The sequence below is a fragment of the Typopeltis vanoorti genome, chromosome 1, assembly GCF_054136105.1.
Source record: "Typopeltis vanoorti isolate ZY-2024b chromosome 1, IOZ_Tvanoo_1.0, whole genome shotgun sequence".
Taxonomy (NCBI): Eukaryota; Metazoa; Arthropoda; class Arachnida; order Uropygi; family Thelyphonidae; genus Typopeltis; species Typopeltis vanoorti.
The window spans coordinates 155,484,381-155,504,708 of NC_143549.1; the positions used below are offsets into that span (position 1 = coordinate 155,484,381).

Below are 20,328 nucleotides of genomic sequence, written 5' to 3' on the forward strand. Positions count from 1 at the left end.
CATGAAAAACAAAGCACAATCAATAAGGAACATAGCTTCTTAAAAATTATTTTCGTCTCAGACAATTGCAATTCGTAGTTTCCTGAATGGTCTTCGTACATAACGCTACGATATGAAATCGTCGAATAAAGTACAAGAACGTGAATCATGTGTTCCATAAACCATCAGCGCATTACCCTTCTCTCATTGAAGCACAACTGGTTACGACGTCATACGTTAGGGGAAAACGCTTGGACCGAAAACACATTCCCATAAAACTCGGAAAGATATTGTTCCGCATGTAGCAAATTAAATCGATGTTTCTTCGTTCATTATTTTTGCGGTGGTTCGAAGCTGCAAATGTAATTTATGAACAGCTTGTAAACTAAACATTTTAGACTTCTTGTGAGCTCCGATGTTATTATTTACGGCTTCACAAAACCCATTACCATTACGATGCTGTATAACGTTGCAATTTGTCTTCATGTATTCTGTTTCAATGCCTGCCTAATGTTTCCTTACATTTGTTTCGACGACAGATTTCGGCATTACCAGCATATGTTAAAAATGACGATGATTCCATGGCACGTTTACTTGTATTTGTTTCGTGAAGTGTAACTTGGTCTAGTCATTCAACGGGTACTTAGTGTCCATTTAGACAATTCGGATTCATTAGCTGCATAAAAAAAAAGTTATCGACGTGCAAATGGAGCCCCCATAGCTCAATGGGAATCGACAATGCTCTTTAGTTGTGAAGACCTGTATTCGAACTCCGTCTAGGAAGTGAAAAACCTTTATAGGGACTTTCGCTTCAATTAAACCTTGATATTAAATAACTTAATTAAACGCTACTCTTTTTTCAAAAAAAATCTGAAAAAATGCGGTAAAGAACACCTCTGAAATCTGCGCATATTTCCAGTTTATGGATTATTATTTTCACGTTAATTGCGAGCAAATCAAAACTAACACTTGTTAATTTCAATGTAATGATTTTATTATTTCCTTGGTTTACTGGAAATCGCTGAAAAATTTTCTTTTATCATAAGTTCTCCAAACGGATTTCTACAAGTGAAGCAAATGAAAGGAAGGCGATACTCTGTAATTCTATTAAAAGAAACCTTGTGTTTCATAATTTTTCGTAATGATCCTGTACTCGTTTGCTACTCTAATATCACTGCTTACTTAAACAATGTGTATCGTTCAGATGTTATAATTAGTTTACAATCATAAATATTATTTTAATGTTTTGTATTTGAAAAATGAGAATCGTGTTGCTTTGAAAATAGAAGGGAAAATTTTTATAACGATTTTCATTTCACAATCAGTAAGAGGAAAAAAAATTAAAGTTGCAATTGCAAGTTTGTTTCTTTCATTAACCCAAGAAAAAGTATTTTTAGATTCTTTTTTGCCTGGGAATACTTTGCTCAAGCGAATCTAATAGAAAATTCATTCAGCATGGTGGATGTCATCTCACAATAGTAATGAACGTTGCGAGCAATCTGGGACATGCCTGCATCACTGAACTGTACAGAATTAAGGTTTTATTATTTCACACGACTTACTGGAAATGAACAAAAGAAAGTCGAAGTTCGTTGTTTTAAATTCGCGATAGTGGATACTAAAATTATCTGAAAGAATTACTTTTCGAAATGTATTTCATGCCTAGTACCTTTTCATTAGTGATATGAAGTCCATTAAATCTTCAAATTTAGATATTGAATTCCAACTTTTATCAGAATTATCAATCTAATCAGAGAATGCTCCATTACATGAGTACGCAGACAGAATGACTTTAAACTGCCCAGTGTAATTTTATCCAAATTATTCTATTCGAATTTTTACATTTTTCTTATTTGTTTTTAACTATTTTATTTTACTTTTTTTGGTATTCATTTTTAAAGCAAGAATAAAAATTAACAATAAAATAATTTTGTTAATTTATTATGTTATTAAGATTTTAAAAACTTTAAAATCTTTTCTTTTAAATCTCTTTTTTGAAAGATTTTAATCTCTTTCAAAGAGCAGAATGTTCCTGCTTATCTAATATTTAATATTAGATACGATAATTATTTAATACATCAATTGTCCTATACGTTTTCAACCGTTCGTAAGTAAAAAAAAAAAAAAAACGACGTATTATTGATAGAATCATTCGGGGTCGCAACTTTCGTGGAAAACAACATAACTATTCCTGGGGAATGCTGACTATGTTATTTTTAAATGTAATACGAGGTCATGATCTGCCTATCGGCGTCAGAAATCATAAAATGGATAATGTTCAAGTGTTTGGTGGTGCAAGGGAGGAGAGGAAATGTTGCAATTGGGTTGAATTCCTCCGAGAGTGGAAAGATAGGATAAACCCATAAAATGAAAACCTTATAGTGCGTGGGTGTGTGTATTAATTAGTTCTTCTTTGTAAACTAGAAGCGCAGATATGAATAAAATACACATAAACACCAAATAAATACAAACCATATCTATTATCAATGCTACCTTGCCCCAAATACGCCTTCTGTGACCTCGTTGTGTCTCTTTGTTTTTGCATATTCAATTAAGTGAACACAATTAGGATCAAATTTTGATAACTTTGGTACGTTTTTATTTGAAAATCATAAAACTAAGTAAATACAACCTTTTTTAAAATTCTGATAAATATTTAGGTAGTAAATGATTTTTATTTTTGCAAAACTAGCAATTCATTGTTGAAGCAATGAAGTCTCTTGAAAACGTTTCATAGTTGGTCTTTAGAGAGAGAGAGAAAGAGACAGAGAGAGGAATTCCGGGCTCTTTAAACCCTAAGCATACCTACTATTAAATGGGCTATGGGTTTACAATCTTCTTTGGGCGGAATCACCCTAAAGTGATTCTTTTTGTCGCTTATTACAAATGTATTATGCAAAAAATGTAATCACTTTTTTATTGTATGGCTCATTTAATTTCCATTTTCCCCCCTGATAGTCTAAGGTCTGATGGGACTCCACTGTGCGATGCGCATCTGTTTTCTAATGAAAAAGGTTTCATCCTTTGGGATTTAGGGGTTGTTTAGAATTATATCGCAGCATCCAAAAGTCTACTACATCAGTCAACGGCGAATGTTCTCATTCAGATTTTTTTTTTTTCAGGAGTAAAATTATTTTGAGATGCTAGTAGAAATAATCCTCTCACTTCATCTAAGACTGTAACTCATTCTTCTCTCCAATGTTGAACAGCTTGCCTCGGTGACTGAAAGGAGAGTGGCCCCGCTTTAAAACAAGCAGGCTACGATTTTTGACGGACAATAATGCAGAATCGGTATTTGTGAAAATCTTAGGCGGGTGATGATCTTAGTGGTCTGTTGATGATACATTATCTTACTAATTGAAGACCTGAAGCAGCAAAAAAAATAACCTGTTTGGTCTCGAGAACTGGGTTTCTGGATTACTTAACCTTCGCTCATCCAAGGTACTAATGCATTCAGACTATTCATATTTGGTCTTTATATACTGTAATAAATACAAAATTTTATTCTGAATATAAGACCATAGGTTTAATACATATATGTACAAGAACGCCGACCAGTTTCGCTAGCATACTTTTGCCACATACCAAAAATGGACTTCATTTGTGGTACTGAAAAAGGTCTTTATCCTCTCCCGGAGGGTATAGCTAATGTTATTAGATTCCAAAGCACAATCATCATTGCCACAGCAAAACCGCCCAAACTAAATACCACTCCATATGATAGAAAGGCTATTCGGAACTTACAAAGGAACAAAGATATAATAATTATATCTTTGTTCGGACAAAGGACAAAGGGAACTCTACAGTCATTTTGAACTCCAAAGATTATATTAGTAAGATCAACAATGACTAACCATAACGAGACAAACCTGATTCGTAATATGAATAGTTGGCCTGAAGAGTTAAAAAGAAAACTAAAATCTTCACATCCTATAATACCTCGCCTTTATGGTGCACCCGAAGGCCATAAAGAAGAAGTTCCACTTCGTCCTATAGTTGATGGCAGATTCTCCTCCACATATCTATTAGCCAAACACCTTGACAACCTACTAAAAGGAAAATCAGACAATCAGAGTCTAATTTAAGGAACTCTCAACACTTTGTTGAGAAACTCAAGAACGTTAAGCTATCAAAAACAGACATAATGGCCAGTCTGGATGTGGTCTCCTCATTTACGAACGTTCATAAGGTTGTTGAGGAGGTCATAGACATTATAAAAGATCTCTTTCCTAGGGATATCACACAACTTTTCCAACACTGCCTGAATTCCAATTTCTTTAAAGTCAACAACATCGTTCATCAACAATTGGAAGGTCTAGCCATGGGCAGTCCCCTGTCACCACCATTTGCGGACTTGTTCATGGAGAAATTAGAAAATGAAATTCTAGCCAACATTGTTCCAAAACCATCATTCTGGTGGAGATACGTAGATGCTGTTTTTATCATTTGGAAAGAAAAAGTAGAAAACTTACATGTGTTCTTAAATAAAATCAACTCGTTTCACAACAAAATCAAATTCACTTTAGAATTGGAAAACTTCCTTTTTTAAATATACTGGTCAAAAGACAAGAGAATGATAATATTAAACTTACTATATATAGAAAACCAACAGATACTAGACGGTGTTTGCATTTTACTTACAATCATCATCATCATACACAAAAATACAGCATTATCCATATGTTACGAAATAGAGCCCAAAACATAGTCACAGACGAAGATGTACGTACAGAACTTTCACAAATATCGAAATCGCTATCTCAAAAATGGTTATCCTCTAAACATAATCAACAAATTGCTTTATAAAAATAACCTCCAACAACAAAGGATAGCAACTCAGTACGTTCCATCCGTAGTCATCCCCTATGTTGGTTCAGTCTCCACTAAAATTGCTAGAATGTTGAAGCCTTACAACATCAAAGTTGTGTTTAGACCGACTGCAAACATCAGACAGTGTTTTTAAGATCCCCTAAAGACAGCGTTCCTTTTTTCAAATATTCAGGTGTTTATAGAATACCATGCACTTGTGGACTTTCTTACATAGGCCAAACTTCAAGACGCCTGGTAATTAGACAGAATGAACACGTTGGGGATTAATCACAACAGCGCGGATACCTCAGGCTTGGCACATCACTTCTCAACTTCTAACCACGCAATAGATTGGGAAAACAGCTCAATGCCATATATAGAGGATGATTACAGATGCCGAATATTCAAAGAAGCAGCAGTGGTCCTACGAACAGGAAATAACCTGAACAGAAATCAAGGAGCAGTATTGAAAGCTACATAGAAAAATCTGATTAATTCATTAAGTATAGCGGAACTACAGTCTATGTAATGCGTATTCACAATAATAACTGAAGCATCTCGCTACATGCATACATTTTTTATATATGTATAATAATGCATACATTATTTTATATATGTATAAGAACGCCGACTAGCGAAACTAGTCGGCGTTCTTATACATATGTGTATTAAACCGATGGTCTTATAATCAGAATAAGTTTTTATGTTTAGTACTAATGCATTATAGATATTCAAGAATGTAGGTGAAGTTTCCCAAAAAATGAAAATAATAATAATCATTTTAGGTGATGAAAACGACAAATATTCGCTTGTGGCAAAGATGTAAGATCGCACTTGACCACTTTTTTTTTTTTGCTGATAATGTAGCAGGAACAGCATGAAATTCCTGCTAATATAACAGCGTGCGGGGGGGGGGATGTACGTGTGTTTATTTCATGCTGTTATTATTACTACTGGCATTCGGATCGTCTTTCCCGACCCCTCATTTTCAAATATGCTATGTGTTTAAATCCAGTGTCCAATAAAAACTATTATTTCAGTGTGATTTTAACATTTCGTTTATTTACATGCATTCAAATTGATAATCTAATCACATTCCTAATCAGAATTTTTCTGATATCGTTTGTACAATACGGAACTCACTCTTTAAGTAAAATTATTAATTAATCAAATAACTTATATGACATGAAGCAAATTCTATTTGTACTAAACGAGGCTTGATCACAAAGGGCTGGACTAGGGATCTCACTTTATGGAGGAATTAAAATTTGGAGCAGAAACATAACGTGGATTATTAAATTTAATGAAACTTTCATGGATTATTAAACACAAGGATTTTTTTTTTGTTGTTGTTGTTTATTTTCCTTTCGGGTAACATCCGGTTTCATTGATACCTTATGAGGAAAACAAGTTGCTCATCCTATGCATTTGTCCTATTATCTCTTAAACACCAAAATATTTAACACATACTGAACTAACGAGTGTAGTCTTCAGTAGTAGCAATTATAAAATTTATTTTTATGACAAGGTGCTAGAAAAAAAAAATTGTGAAGCAATTTCTAGCAGCAACAAAAATGATAATTTATAGAAAGAAATCAGTAGGCTTCTCTAAGCAACTACCACTGATGTTATCGCATATCGATAACGCTTGCATAATACCCACGTGATGTGCGTCTCCCTGGACACCATGGTGATGTATTTCCGATATATGTATTTAAGAAGCGTGCCGTGCGTTAGCCATCACCACTACCACCACCACCAAGGCAAACATTCACACCAATCAATGAGGCTGTTTCTTGGATTCTCAGATCTCCTTGCGATGGAGTAGCGCTTCACGGTTTATCCTAAATCTTACGAGAGGTTTTCTCCTTAGACAAATGCGAAATCTTCAAGCAGTGAACTAAACTTATTGCTCTCTCTCTCTTTCAGTAAAAAACTGCACTGCAGTGGAATGAATGCATGAGTTGGACATCAATCATACAAGCCGTAGATAGTCACATAAAAGATGAGTTCGTGTAGCATTCCGGATAGAAATCTTTGCCGGGTTTCAGCGAATGTGTTATGACACCAACTTCGAGGCGACTGATGTTTACATAAATATTGATTGAAGAGCTTAGCGTACAGAGCAGTATTGGTGTTTTTTTTTTGGAATCGGAAATATCGGAATTTTGCATCGAAATACTGTTAAGGAACCAATTAGAATACGAAATTCACCAGCAAGTCGATCATTGTCGATATACATAAAATTCTGTATAGATTTAGGCTCTATTTTATTACAAAAAATAATACTTTGGAAGAGAGAACTACCCCATCTCGTCACGTGATGCACTATTTAGAAGTGACTTCTTTATGGACATGATTGCTTTCTGGGCTAAATAAAATGGAAATCGTCCATCCTACCAGGAAGATTTCGTCGATGCAGTTTTAGTATGCAAAACACGAATGCGATTTCCAAAACACAGCGATCTCCAATTCCTGGTAACGTTCGTGATCCTGAACCTTCTTTTTTTGCAATAATTTATGCACTGCTTCCTCTGCTTTTACTTAATCATGCTTCATCTGTCTGGCGACCTCACGGTGACCTATCCGCATCGATTAACCGAAATGCAAATCGTGTTTAATGTCATCATCATTATCAATTCGAAGCGAGAAAACAGTTGCTGGTAATTGTTCACTGCAATGAGTTAGTGAAGCTGCTACGTATAACGATGCCTTTTATCGTACGTGCACCCTTTCGGGCGAGGAATGGATCAGTCTCATAGGAATAAATAACTCATTAAAACTAATTAGCTCAGTGATACTCGTACGATAGTCAGGCCATGATAGAGTAGGACAGAAGAGCCAACATCAGTTAATAAAATCACACATTCGGAGTTGACTGCAATTATACCAAGACAGACAACATGGCACTGTGGAGAGTCATAATCAATACTTTAAACTGATTTATTATTAATAACAAGTATCAGTTTCTCTAATTATTCTCTAATTATTATCTAACTCCTGTACAAGAATGTGCTCAATAATATTGAGTAGAAAAATGACCGTAAATAATCCTGATCATAAACATTTATAAAACCATAGCATCCTTATAAGTAAACATTGATCTGTTTTTTCGCAAAAGTGTTACTTTTGCGAAAAAACGGGCTAGATATATTTTGGAAATTTTGTCCCATCATGCTTCTGCAATGATCCGCTTGAAACAAAAATTCAGATGGCTCGACAGATTTTTGCACACATGCCAAATATTGAGTTTCAATAAATAAATAAATAAATAAAAATCTGGCTAAAGTCCAGGAATAAATTTCGTACGGTTGGACGAAAGAATGAATCTAATTGGTGGTTACGTATTTTGCAAAAAAAAAAAAAAAAATTATAAAGGTTCATTTTTACCAAAGTAGATATCTTTGTATCCAATCAATCTGTTGTTGACATGAATAGTATTAGCTTGTTTTCTAATATCTGTGCACAGACGAAGCTCTTACTAAGTTTGAAGAAATATATATATATATATATATCTTTTTCTTCTCTCTCCTTTTTTATAGATTCCTCATATCCTGATGAAATACTCGACCAGAAAACTCCATCTTAATACACTCCGATCAAAATGAAAAAAAGTTAGTTGAAATTCCAGTTTTCTGATCACAAGGTTGTTTTATTCTATTTCAAAGAAGTTTGTTAAAATTGATTCCAGTCATGTGATCATTTAAAAAATGCTTCGTCAACTAACTTTAGAACGACCAGAATGCGGCAGCCAGTTTTAGTTGATGGAATGACGTTTTAAATTGTAATCTACTTTACATATTTTAGTATCTCTTTAGTAGGATGCTGATGCTAGCAAGGAAATCGAATAAGGTTTCAAATGTTTATGTTTAAAAACACAACATTTGGGCTATAAGGGTGGGGGAGAATCTTTTGGTGCGCGTGATTTCAAAATGAGGATGTTTGGTATTATGTAATAGTTGGTATTTCATACGGAATACTTAATATGGAATAGTTGATATTTCAGCTTTATGGATGCGACATTTGCAAGTAGGCTTTAGTTAGTGTTTCTAGGATTTGTCAGTTTTACTTCATAAAAACACATACAGCTCATTGTTTTGGATATTTTTGAAATCCAAAATATCGTATCCCCCCACAAACGTATTTTTGAAATCTTTGAATAAAATAATATACTCGAGATAAAGGCAATTCGTAAACAGCCACTGAGTTAAAACATCCTTGATTATATCAAGAATGTTTTTATATGGTATGCCATCATCAATCAAAATTTGATGGTATATGGCATCACCAATGATGGCATAGTGCTCACTACGATGATCTCAATGATCGAATAGTAATATCTTTCAAATCGACATAAAGCTACTGTTGGCATGCAAAATTTGGAAAGAGAACATTAATAAATAAAAATGTAGATTTCGGTGGCCTGTTCATAAATGAATAGAAAGTTCTTTACTTTTTGCTTACATTTGTCTTTTCCACTCTTGTACTTGCTGGCCTGGTTTGCCAAGTGGATAAACTCCAGCAACATTTAGCATAAAGGGCTTGATTTCCAGATGCGTGACCTTTAAGCCATAGCCTACACATAGTACTAATGTATGTTGGTGTTATAACTTTCTGTGAGTGGGATTAATAATTGCGACCGTGAAAAAAAATATGAATCTAATGCTATAATTGCTGTCTTATTATGATTAGAACATAAAGCTACTGTCGTGATAATCGTACTGAATCAGAAGAGATTCAGATACAAAATCTTAGTCATTGTATAAAATTGAATATTTCACACTTGTCGATTGCTATTAAGTGAAGATTTCAAAAGATGAATTTTTTTCCTTCTTTTTTTCACCTCGTCAAATATCGCAGTAAATGTTCGCGGTAAAAGTACAATCACTCGTTATTGATTAGAAAATCTGTGATATAATTTTATGCAATAATTTTTATGAAGCGATGAGATAAGAACATAAAATCGAAAAGTTCTTCTTTAAGAATTACAAAAAAAAAAAAAAAAGAATTATTTCCTTAAGGAATCATGCAAGTAGACTGACAAGATATTTAGAGAATTGGAATTACATGAGACAGTGAACCAGAAGAAAGCAGATAACCGTGTGTCACCTTCAATGATTGATGCAGTGCACGTGCAGCTACCCATACCACACAATAACGTGCGCTGGTGGCGCTTTGGTAATTATTGTCTTAAGTTCGGCATATCGTGTGTCAGGCTGATTGTCGACGACAATGTCTAGACCTCTCAAGAAAGAGAGGTGAAGAAGAAGAAGAAGTGAAGATCATCAGTTAACATATACTCATTAATGAGCTAACCAAATCGCTACCTGCGCAAGTCGATTTCTGACTTGAACTTTTTGGGAATAACAGGCATGAAATAGCACCAATTATCAGGATCATATTGCCAGTTAGTGTCGTATAAGACAAGTTCGGAGAAGTTTAAGGAATGACAGATGTAATCCGAAATCACATGACTATAAAAGAAAGATAGCAAAAGAAGACTACAAGAGTGCGTTGGAAGACTTTGGGGAAAGAAATCTCGTAAAAAAAGAGCGAACAGGAAGCACGTCGGCGTTTTATACGTATAGGACAGAAACTGAAGAACACACACACACACACACACACACACACACACACACACACACACACACACACACACACACACACACACACACACACACACACACACAAAGGACACGATGAAAGAAGCATTTCAGATTTCTTTCTGTAAGGAGTTCACAGTGTAACAAGATGGCTTTCACGTCGAGATAAAAAGCCACAGAAAGTGTTCAAGGCGGTTGCTACTGATCGATAACAACAACAAAAAAAAAACTATATCAATGAAAGGCAATAAATTGACGGATCGAACCGAATTGCTTGGATAAAGGAGAGAAAAGTAGCGGAACGAACAAGGGTCAAGAGGTAATCAATACAAAACTAAGAAGTGGAAAGAAAAAGCATCAGAAAATGACGCTTAAATTCTGAAATCGTAAACGGAAGAAAAAAAACAGCTGAGGTAACAAAATTCTAAATGGAAATGGATAAGGTAATCAAAGTAAGCCAACCACAAGTCTGATATCCTTTTTATTGCACACTCGGTAAGAAAAATAACATACCAATGTCTTTTACATTCTAACACTTATCTTGGTTGGTTTTGAAACAAAGAGTTAAACCACTTCACCAAACATAGTGTCTGGAATTCTCTCTCTCTCTCTCTCTCTCTCTCATGTCTTAATCCTTTAATGTCCATGGGAATTTTGAGCTCTGTGAAATGTAATCATAGCATATTTATGTCTCTAGAAGGTTTACTAATTCCAGAAAAAAACAACAACAACTAAACCTGCTTCATGCTTGGTGACTTACAATTGTATTTTATTTGCTCTATTTGCATACTGTTGAAGTTAAATTTTCCCTTTGGCTCGCATTATTTGGACTTAACTTCAACAAATTGCATGTATTGGTTTAAGCCGTTTGGATTAAGTACTAGGTAACTAAGATTGCAAAGCAATTATGGGGTTCAATTGCGTGTGTTTTTGGGATAGCTTCTTTGTTATGCCTAGGGAAAGAAAGAAAGAAAAAAACTCTGTTGCTTTCATCTGAGAACAAGCAACTTAGTTTCAGGTTCTCCTGTGTGAATGTGTATTTTACTTGCAAGCAGAAATATTTTAAACATTTCTTATAAGAGATATAAAGGATTTTTTTAAATGATTCCTACCCACGAAGGGTTATAAGCTTCTCCGATAGTACGTTAGCACCGTGGGTGAACTAAGGATTTTTTCCTATTTTTTAAAATTAATTTAATGTTTTTTAAATACAAATAAAAATAAAAAATACATTTTTTTTGTATTTGCATTTTTATTTATTTTTATTGTATTTTGTGTGTGTGTCAACAGAAATTGTCTTCAATTCGATCGATCTTATATATTATCATTCTTGCCAAATTTAAATTTTTATATTCTAATATGCTCACAACAAGATAGTATGTTAAATATAAATAAAGCACGCTAGCAAATGCTTGGCAATTTTTTTCTCCAAATTTTGTGATTATTTATTAATTATTCTTTATATTTTATTAGATTAATTAATCTAATTATTTTTATTTTTCATCTTCATGTGTTTTGCTTTGATTAATTAGGAGTGAAACAGAATAAAAATGTTTTTCAGATATCATTATCTGCTGAATAAATTTTGTAAATATAATTTACAAAGTAGTACTGCTTCACCCACTCATTGTGATGGTAGACCCAGCGATGTGGGCATCTATTCTCTTTTAATTACAGATTTTTATTCGTTTAACTAAAACATGATCATTCACTAAGTTTCAATGAATGCAGTGAACTAAATTAACTTCTCGTTGTTGTTATTGGAATGAATTAGCCAAGGTGTACTCATTTCCTTCATACGGTTAAAATTCTTACTTCATGGTGCGTTATAACTTAACAGAAAATAAAAGAAATCGCGAACCCATAAAAGGAATTGCAAACCATTAGAGAAAATTTGAAAAATAGGCTTAAGCGAAACATATAGCGAAGAATGATGAAAATATTAATGTTTTATACTCTAGGGAAAAGGTCATTTGAGAAAGTAGGTAACGATGTGCGAGCATTCCCTTCCTCGACCTGTTTAAAGTATTAGACGAAATCAAAGTGCAGGAATACAAGCCCGCAGCAACATTAATTCTTCAGTATGTAATGACAGGACTTTTGGAAAGTAAATATTAAATATCACGTGATATGGAAGATTTCTAAAAATGCTCGGTTTTTATTTAGAAATTGAAACTCGAAACCCTCTCTCTCTCTCTCTCTCTGTGTGTGTCGAAAAACATGCACCGTTATCTTCATCATTGATCGATATAAAAAGATAAGCTATAGAAAACGGGGAAAGGTAACGTTTATCATTTGGACTCAGCCCTACCCAGACCTACACAACAGAAAAACGTGCTTCGCGATGATCTGAGTGAAGGCAATGTGAACAGATTCCTCGCCGCCAATCTTGTGCTCTTTTCATATCACTTCGTCGAGTTGCAAACCATTCAGATATTTCTACACGCAGAGGGTAACTCAAGGAAGCCAAGAAGCAACATATTTACATTTTAGCCGTTGTTGTTGACGACAAATACATGTGAGCACAGTTCACCACACACACACACACACACACACACACACACACACACACACACACACACACACACACACACACACACACACACACACACACACCACACACACACGTTTGAGGACGAATAAGGATGACATCTTATTTACGATCTTTTGGGTGTTCGCTTTATAAACAGGAAGTTAAAGACGTCTTGTAGCAGTTATTTATGACTCTCTGAAGAGGATGACCCCATTTAGAACTCTACCGGGATCATTTACTCCCACTAATAGATTACCAGCAAAAAATGCAAAAGCTGACATGGATCTTATTCAAGAATTCACAGTAAAGTTATGAATTCTAGAACAGAATCCATAATTAGTGTGCAGCAAGAAAACCTAACCGAAAAGTAGGTCGTATTTTCTGCGCAGTTTCACAAGTGTATAACTGAAATTAAATAAACTGAAGTTTTCTGCAGATTCCAAAAGGGTCTTGCAAGACGTTTAGACAATTATATGGAACAAGAAATAGAATACAATCCAGATGGTCCATGATCAATGAAATTGGTGCTGTAACTGATGCTGTACGATCGTGAGAGATACCAGGTGAGCAAATACACCATCAGGCGAACAGAGACAAATAATTACACTCATTGAGTTGTTTGGATGGCATTACTCAATGCCAGGTTTGGATACAGGTGTATCTGGAAAAGATCAACGGATAATAGATGACATAAGAGAAGTGGAACATTATATAGGCTAGATATGGAATTCAAAATTATTAAATTAGTCTGAAAATAGATATCATTAAAAAAATGAATTGCAATTGCAATGCAAGACGATTATACACTAATAATAGTCACAGGTAATTATCATTTGTTGTTGTTGTTTTGGGTAGTTGTCGAAAGCATGCGTTTGCTTGAATGTTTCACTCATCAGACGGATTATGATGTTACGCTACCATGTTTCCATGTCGACAACAGGTTGAAGATACGTCTACAAGGGGGCTTGACGCAGATGCTACGTCGTCAAGAACAAAATATGCTAGTTACTACTTTCACACATTTTTCGTTAATGTCCAACTTAAGTGAAATATGCAAGTAACATATTTAAGAAAAATAAATAAATATAAAAAATGGGCGCTATTTTAGCCAATGCAGAAACTCTTATAATAACTAAAAATTAAAGTTCTGAACAAGAGAGAGAGAGAGAGAGAGAGAGAGAGAGAGAGAGAGAGAGAGAGAGAGAGAGAGAGAGAAAAAAGAAAGAACAAGAATGATACATTATTTAGGCCTTCTGGAATTAAACATTTTTGAGTCACTTTACGAGGTAACTGTAAATTTGTTTCTTTTCAGTAAACTGTTTGCAACACTTTCTAGACAAAAAAAAAAAAAAAAACATACTTCCAAAGAGCTAAGACCAAGTATTCGAAAGAATTTCTGTGACATTAAAACTGAGCAGACAAAAGGATGCATGTTGAAATGATTAAATATTTAGACAGTTTGGTTACCTGAATAAAATAGGTAAACGGAATAAAACTCAAATGTCAAAGGTAGTCCTCTCTCTCTCTCTCTCTCTCTCTCTCTCTCTCTCCGCATTTATGCTTGGTAAGCAAAGAGAAGCAGAAGAAGAAGAAAAAGACGCGCAAAGAAATCCTTTTAAAATGCTAAAAAGAAAGAAAATAAATGTCAATCAGACAGTGAATGCCAGAGAGAACCGAAAAGCGGAATAAGAAATGGAAATCTTCTAAAATAGAGGAAAGGTAAGAAAAGTGTCCTCCTTGCTCTTCTGTTTGCCATACTATCAAGAATTCAACCTTGACCTCACGAGCGAAAAACTACCAGAGCTTTATGTTGTGTGCTTAAGGAATAGTTTCTGCATATCCTTGTGATACTCTTTTGATTTATTGGATAATCGATTTTTGTTCGCATATTTTAACTGAAAAAAGTAAAAATCCAATTATCAGACAAACCAAAACTTGAATTTTTCGATACCCAAAATGATTTTCAATTAAGTTCTGTTATTTTGTAATAAAACCATTCAAACCAAGTATTCACGTTTTGACATTTAATATATTGTAAGTAGTATTAATGGACTCGTTCTTTGGTCGGTCGTTTCTCTTTTTCTCTCTGAAATTATATAAAAGAAATGACGCTAACCTCTGGTAGTTCTTTGGCGGTTGTGTGGCTCCTTGAAGCTTTGGCAAGCTTACATATTCGCTGAGCGGCGTCTCATTTATGACGTCATAGGCGGCACTCTGGCTCCTGCTCAGGTTGGCCACCTCTGTGGCATCTCTGTTAAATTTCACATAAACGTAGAGATTGCAAAGTGAATTTACAAACATTCAATTACAATTAAATGAAGGTGTTTATAAGTTTATCGGATTGATTTTAATTATTTTAAATATGTGGTTCACACCCGCAAAATGAGAAAGCATCTATTAAATGATTTATCTCTTCGTCAGTGTGTATACATATACGCACATAATAACTTAGCTTTCGCTGGACAGATGTTAATACGATTTGGAATTTGATTTAAATGAAGTCATTTGTAGATGCAAAATTAAATCAACTTTTTGAAACGATGCGAAGTAATTAATTACCCACCCTCTTCTGGTTTAATGAAATTTGGAATTTGAAATCTCTAGTAAGATTTGTCGTAGTTGTCTTAATTTGGACTTCTATCGGCTCGGCCCATTTTAGAAGCAGTAAAACCACAAAAAAGATACAAAATTATATGCTATAATAAACAACTGCTGATTCTTTTGTCAGTCCGCTTACAACAGGTTACAAACTTGCAGTACAGTATCATAGGTGGATCTCAAAGATCAGATGTTAGGTAACTGTGCTCTGAAAACCAGCGAGATGGAGAGAAAGATTTAGACCCCAATTAAGCAAGATCATGGAGTCATATTAAACCATGAAAATTATGCACTACCTATTTATTTATTTATTTATTTATTTTATTTTCGAAACATTTCAACACACACACACACACACACACACACATACACACACACACACACACACACACACACACACACACACACACACACTACAACAACAATCCATTGTTAAACTTGCGCTGAACAAACTGAACACATGCAAGGGATGCCACTTACCATGGGTAGACTAGATTTCGATTTCAGAAGACTTCCAAACTCTCTATTTACAGGTCCAGGAATGGGATTAAGGTTACCGTCTTGCGTCGCAGCTGCTCCGTCTTTCGTTCTGGAACGGGGAGAATTTGTCCTTGAGGGGAATACAAAGTGAGAAATATGTTGGGGAAACTGAGGTGGGGGACTGCGAATTAGATGTTCGTGCAGATTGTTTTCGTTTTCGCGCACAACTTCTGGCACGTCACGATCACTATCGATCAGTCGCTGCTGGTCCTGTTTCTCCAAAGGCGACGCTCCAGAAAAAGACGACGAACGGTGGTCTCCTCCGTGCATGGAAAAACGTTCCAGTTTTTGCTGGATGTAAGGATTATCCTGTCGGGATAGTCGCAACGCCTCCATGTCGTCCTGGAGACTTCGAACCCTTGGAGACACCGGAGACCTCTCCAAGGGTTCGACAGATGAATCTTCATTCCCAAGAAGTCCACGAGTCTCGGACTGATCGGTTTTCGAATGGACCCTCGAGTCAACTGACAAACACTTTGAGTCGATATGTTTTGAGCTCTCGGAATCACTGCTTTCGTTCGTGTCGTCTCCAGCATCCGTGTCTCGATCCTTGCACTTCTTTCTGAAGAAAGAAGAAAAAACGTAATCACAAACAGAAGTCTCTACTTAATTTCTTTGCATTATAGATAAGAACTCAGTATGCCACAATGAGCACAGGCAGCCAAAAACCATTAATTATCGTTATCATCCCTACGGCTTTTTTTTTCGGGGGCGGGTATCATTATATCATTGCACTAAGTTCTCCAGCATTACATGCGAGCTTTTAGGGAAAAATGTAAATCCAATAATTTGGACAACCTGATCATGAATTCCGGTGATGTTTCCTACACCATTATTATGATGTAAAATCTAATAAGAATTTACATGAGCACCTAACTAATAATTACTACTCATCTTAGTATAGGATGAAATGATCTGTTAGCTTTCAGAAGAAGATATTAAGATTGTCTTGGCATTCAGCGAGTAGCACTACTTGTATAATTCGCAATGAAACTTAAGGAAAATTTCGAATAATTCTATAAAACACTGACCTGATTCCAAAGCGGTTATATGACCGTAGCAATAATTGTGATTAGCAAGTCAACGAAGATACCGTATTTATTCGGATATAACTCACCCTCGCGTATATTTCGCACCCCTAATTTTACTTTACGAAAAAGAAATTAAAACGTTTCGCATATACCTCGCATACGAAATAAGTTTAAAACTTTAAGAAATAGATAGTAAATGTTATTATGGAAGCTTCAGATATTTTGGAACTCGGTTGAATAGAATTAGCATTTCAACTCAACAATCGTCAGCTTGCCTTTGTTGTTGAGTCGCGATCTTTTGTTAATAGTGCACCAATCAAATGCGAGACTGGTAGTAGCGACAGCTAACAGTAGATTCTTGGTAAGTCATAGCCATTTTCAGTTGTTGTTTTTTTTTTGTTCTATATCATGGTGATCGTATGATTACTAAATGATAAAAGGACAAACAATAATGAAACTTTGTTTTCATTTAATTACAGCAGCATTGTCGCTAAAGATTCAAATATGTCGGGTGACGAAGGTGAGTGGACGATCGCGTAAATAACGTTGATAATTAAAATTTAAATGTATTCATTTTTTATAAATAATGTGAGTAATTATAAATTATAATGATGTATAAATTAATTCTAAACGTCAATTTAATTTTTTTCTGAAAAACTTGACTTTCCGAAAATCCCCGGATATATCTCGCGCCACGATTTTTAACTTTAATTTTGAGGAAAAAAGTGCGAGTTATTTTCGAGCAAATACGATATATCTGTCTTTTTTATAATAGGTTCTATAACGTAACAGATTTTCTGCTTTCTTCTCATGAACAAAATATGTTGTGCTCACGCACAAAGTAACTACTCATCACTCAGCTGTATTACTAATTATAGAATATAATTGCAAATATAAATAATGAACTGTTTATTATATATTTAATTCTTATAATTGGATTTTAAATAATTATATTTAAACGAAATTTATAATTCTAAAAATAGTAATAATGCTAATGAAGGATAGAAGTCTTTAAACTTTATTTTATTTAAAAACAAGAAGGGGCATGTCTGTGGATGGACCAATAGATGAGTGAACCTAAATCTGTGTAGGTATACGATAATTTCTGCAGTGGAACCATCCTAAAAAATAGCAATTAGCATAGGTTTTGGACTTCAGTGAACGTCTACATAAATTTCTTTCTATAGGTCAAAGTTCATTTCTTTAAATATGTGAATAAAGTCTATTAAAATGGCAAGATTCTGCAACCACGCGTTGTGATGTTAATCGATTTAAAATATGTAATAATTTCGGAGCACTCCTAAAACTGCGCAGAAATATTATATTGACTTGTAGTCAACCTCCTCTAGTGTGTGTGTGTGTGTGTGTGGTAACAACCACAGCTAAGATAGGTTAGGCGAACGAAGGAGGTTGCGTTTTTATACATTACAGACATTACATAATAACTTTTTAATAACTTTATGCATATTTTTAGCGCCTGCGTAGTACTGCCGCGAAAGCATATGCCCTTTGGTTGAAAAGACCTCGGTGTGAATTATATCTTAGATACAAAGGATGCTTATAATGGATTCTCACCAGCTGGTCTCACACACACACACACACACACACACACACACACACACACACACACACACACACACACACACACACACACACACACACACACACACACACACACACACACACACACAGAAGGTACACCAGCTGGTCTCACATACACAGGTGGTAGGTCTCTGTATGAGGCCATCTATGCACGAAACGGGCCTCTCCGTCTTCCATTTTCAAAACATAGAAACGAAATAGCAAAAAAAAAAATAAAAAATAGTGGACATAACAAACATATCCAAATAAAATTAGATTAAGAAAATGCCAAGAATTGGACAATCCACCCGTGTATGAATTGATGATGATTTTAATGAAAATCCTTACATGTTCTTTCTCTCTTCGATGGAAACTAAACTCATATCCTTCCAACCCTAGGCCTTCGCTAACAGACTGTGTTCGTTAAAGAGTTATAAGACAACAATTGAAAAATACAGAATATCGTAGCCATCAATACTACACACCTTCAATACGGCTTCTATTGATATTTGCAGTGGATTTATAGTTGTCATGATTTCAGAATGGTTTTGTAGTCTCGAAATAATTTTTTTTCTTTTCTTTGCAGTCAGAAAACAACACCAAAAGGTTAGAATTAGAAATTTAATTCTAAAATTTCAAATTCTTTTTTTCAACTGTTGTCTTTTTTTTCCTTTTTTTTTTTAAATTTCACTAGTTTGTGTGGGCATCTTTTTTTTTAATTTTCCTGTGTGTGTGTGTGTGTGTGTGTGTGTGTGTGTGTGTGTGTGTGTGTGTGTGTGTGTGTGTGTGTGTGTGTGTGTGTGTGTGTGTGCGTGCGCGCGCGCGAGGAAACCGACTGGATTTTAGAATGAGGAATTTCAAAACTTCTTTCAAAATTACTGTCGTCGCATAATATTATACTTCATTATGAAATAAGCAAATGGACTTTCCTCTGACATTCCAAAAAAAGAGGAAGAGAAAGAAAGAAACTCAACTTTGCATTCTAAATAAAAGTGAGAATCCAGTGGAACTCATCTCACTAAAAGTACAGTAAGATATTAAGGCTAACAAGTAACAACAATAATAATGTCAACGAAACTGCTACAAGCCACCTTTTGCCTCCGTGAGTTTCGCAATTCAAGAAACAACAAAGAGCGAAATGGTAGACGCAAGTGACATCCTGTATACGGCAAACCAAGATTGATAAAAAACATTTTTTCTGTAAATTTAAAAGACGGACTCTGGTAATGCAATCCAAAATTAAACACTTTTTTAGCTGTTTTTGTGATAAAACTTCTGTTCAAGTCATATACTACGTGACAGACAAGTTTCATGGTTCGGTAGCAATGAAGTTTCTGTTTGAGTCTACTAGGTGGCAGAGTAATCAGCTGCATTGTTAGCAGCAGCACAACATAGTCCATAAATTATGTTATTTTTATATAGTTATTTTCTGTGCCCTAGATTGCGCCATCCTTTAGGTTTTCCAAATAATGAAAGAAGTATTTTTTTTTCTTTTTTTTTCCTACTTTGCTAATGGATTCTCGACTCATCTACGAGTCAATAGTTGCCGACTTTTATTGTAAAGTAGTTCTTCTCCGAGAAACTATTATGTAAGATCCGTAGCCAAGAAGGAATAGAACAAAAGATAGGGTATGTAACAACAAAAAAATAAAGT

The 20,328-nt window shown here is 34.8% G+C and overlaps 1 protein-coding gene across 1 annotated transcript in view; it reads right to left on the bottom strand.

The window, feature by feature from the left end:
• The window catches only part of LOC150110566 (uncharacterized), a 142,183-nt gene that overhangs the window by 32,440 nt on the left and 89,415 nt on the right, over nucleotides 1-20,328 (bottom strand). Inside the window, exon 3 of the mRNA XM_090394826.1 lies at nucleotides 16,003-16,624. Within this exon, the coding sequence (XP_090250952.1) occupies nucleotides 16,003-16,624 (622 nt within the window). The remainder of the gene's footprint in view (nucleotides 1-16,002; nucleotides 16,625-20,328) is intronic.